The sequence below is a fragment of the Octopus bimaculoides genome, chromosome 22 (assembly GCF_001194135.2).
Source record: "Octopus bimaculoides isolate UCB-OBI-ISO-001 chromosome 22, ASM119413v2, whole genome shotgun sequence".
NCBI classification, from domain to species: Eukaryota; Metazoa; Mollusca; class Cephalopoda; order Octopoda; family Octopodidae; genus Octopus; species Octopus bimaculoides.
In genome coordinates, this window is record NC_069002.1 from 8,113,481 (window position 1) to 8,116,314 (window position 2,834).

The following is a 2,834-nucleotide window of genomic DNA, read 5'->3' on the forward strand; positions in this document are numbered from 1 at the left end:
TGTGTGTGTGTGTGTGTGTGTGTGTGTGTGTGTGTGTGTGTGTGTGTGTGTGTGTGTGTGTGTGTGTGTGTGTAATTATATATAAATGTGTGCATATAATCTCTTTTAACAGGTAATGGCACGGCTTTAAGAACCATGAATGAAGCTGGGAGTTCTCCAGTAGGAAGTCTCGGTAAAACCAGAGAAGAAAGAATCGCCAATTTAGAATGTAAGCCATTGAGAATCCAAAACAAAACCAGGAGACCTTTCTCAGAAATCTACGCAATTGATAGGTAAACGTTCTGCTTATTCGTTGACTGTCTTTTATCTCAATGCTATTTATGCCATATTGTGATTTAGTTAAGTTAGGTGAGTGGTATATTCCGTTGGTGGTCTTCTTTCTGGCGGTTGCCCTTCAACAAACGGTAGAAACTTCCAGGATAAAAACGCCTTTTTGTATCTGTTTTCTGTTAACAGACAATATCTCAGTACGCTTAGACCGCTTATTCAACAGAAGAATAAGGTAAACCCAGTAATACCTGGATTCCAGCCATGAAGCAAAATTATTATGTGTACTAAAATCTGTTTTTAATAGTGTTATTTAGCTAAATTGGTTGGGGACAGCTTAGGGTCTCGGAACGAAGCCCGTTGTTTCCCATATACTCTATTATTCATTTATCATTGATTCATTTAACACGGTATTTTGAGGGATTTCTTTTGGAACCAAACACTTGTGAAAAACGAGAAAGCATGTACCAGTAATTTATTGCGTCCACTGTAACGTACAGCTAGCCTATGCTCTCAACGGAAATGCGTAACCTTATGTTTTCATGTTCAAAATCTATATTATATAAATGTTGCAAATAATTATATAACAAACTGACATCGACAAAACACAAACAGCTATAGATATTCTATACTCGGATATATAGTAAGTCTCACAAAATAATGTGTGTGCGCGCGTGCGCGCATTTGTGTGTACAGATACATATATATATATATATATATATATATATATATATATATATATATATATATATATATATATATATATATATATGTATATATATATGCATAGTTATTTGTGTGTACGTGTGTATGTGTGTGTGTATGTCTGTCTGTCTGTTTTATCTATATCGTGTATTTTAATCATGTTACATCTAGAAGTCTTTTTGCTGTTTTCTTTGTTATAAATGTCAATATCTTATTACTAATAATTTCGTCAGGTTTTTTTTTTTTTTTTTTTACATATCTCATTTTTCCAATTCTTTGGATTTTCAGATGCAAAATAGTTTGTTTCTTCCTGATGACTCTCGGGATTTGTTCAGCTTTACCTTACAATCTGTTGATCATCACAGATACGGTAAGTCGATGTTAATTTATTATTTTATTTACAATTATATTATATTCCCAGGTATGGTTGTCTAGTTAAGAAACTCGCTTAGCAACCTCGTGGTTTCGTGTTCAGTCCTACTTAACCGTATGCTACTTTGGGCAAGTGTTTTCTAATATAGACTCTGGTCGTCCAATTTCTTGCAAGTGGATTTGGTAAACAGAAACTGAAAGAAGCCCGTCAGACAGTAAAGACAAGTAAATTGAATATAACAAAGCCCGTTATTTATGGATGTTCTACGCATTCTTTCAAACTATTAATTATAGTTTATCATTTTGTTGCAGTATTTTGAGGACTTCCTGGATACCCATGTTAATGCAACTGCCTCCCAGACGATGGCAATAAAAACGTTTCGACCTTATCTTTTAATCACATCAAAAATCCCCGTAGTATTCATAGTATGTTTTAACACATATTATACAAATGGCTGCTGCACAGGTTTAGGAAGGTAAGTGAACAAAATATACTATTATTATTATCATTAGCTGACGATTGTGTATTTTATCACTGTATTGTAAAACGTTTGTTTTATTTGAGAAATAATTATTTCATGAAATATTTGCGATGTTTTTCTTTTTTCCTTATATTTTCCTCTTTCGTGTATCTGTAGAACAGTTTCTTTGAGACGGTTGATTACCATGGTAGTTCTTATGATAATTGCTTCACTTCTGCTGCTCGTTTTTTCCCTCGTCATTGTACAAGAATGTAAGTATTAAATTATTGCCTCCTATCTTGTTTTCGTTGTATAAAAACCGTAGAGAATATATATTGTAATGTTTGCATTTAAATCTGTAATTCTCAAATATCTTTTTACCTATGGGACATTTGATTACTAATTTATGCTGATGGACTTCATAACTATTCCATGTTTAAAAACTGATTTTGTAGATAGGTCTTTCAAAATTCCTATTTTGTTTATCACATTCTCTTGAGTAGGTTGAACAACATAAAATGTGAGACAAAGAAAACTATTTGTTTCTCACAGTACATACATCTAAAGCAATATTTTTTCATGGTCCCATAAAATACTACTACGGACTCAATTTACGTTTTTGCTAGTGTGGACCATCAAACATCTTACATGGGCTCGAAAGGTTGAAGACCACTGGTCAAAATGATATTAGAGAAATATATTAGAGGCGACCATTTCTAAACTTGTTGGAATTTGTGATTGTGATGATGATACCTGTAATAGCGTAGTGGTTGTGATTGGAATGATGGGAATGATTGTAGCTGTTTTTTGGGGTGGTGTCGATGTATTTTTGCTTGAAGAAGCCTCTGCCACTATCATCGGCACCAACAATTGTTCGCATTTCCCAGTTTTTGAAGTTGTAGCCAATGTCAGTAATATAAACATAGCAAATCTTTCACTGTATTGTGTGTGTATACATATAAATATATACACACATACACACACACACACACACACACACATGTATATATATATATATATATATATATA

The 2,834-nt window shown here is 33.2% G+C and overlaps 1 protein-coding gene across 1 annotated transcript in view; it reads left to right on the plus strand.

The window, feature by feature from the left end:
• The window catches only part of LOC106869942 (equilibrative nucleoside transporter 1), a 21,167-nt gene that overhangs the window by 5,654 nt on the left and 12,679 nt on the right, over window positions 1–2,834 (plus strand). The window contains exons 3-6 of the mRNA XM_014915884.2: window positions 113–272; window positions 1,261–1,342; window positions 1,657–1,820; window positions 1,983–2,077. Of these exons, the coding sequence (XP_014771370.1) occupies window positions 113–272; window positions 1,261–1,342; window positions 1,657–1,820; window positions 1,983–2,077 (501 nt within the window). The remainder of the gene's footprint in view (window positions 1–112; window positions 273–1,260; window positions 1,343–1,656; window positions 1,821–1,982; window positions 2,078–2,834) is intronic.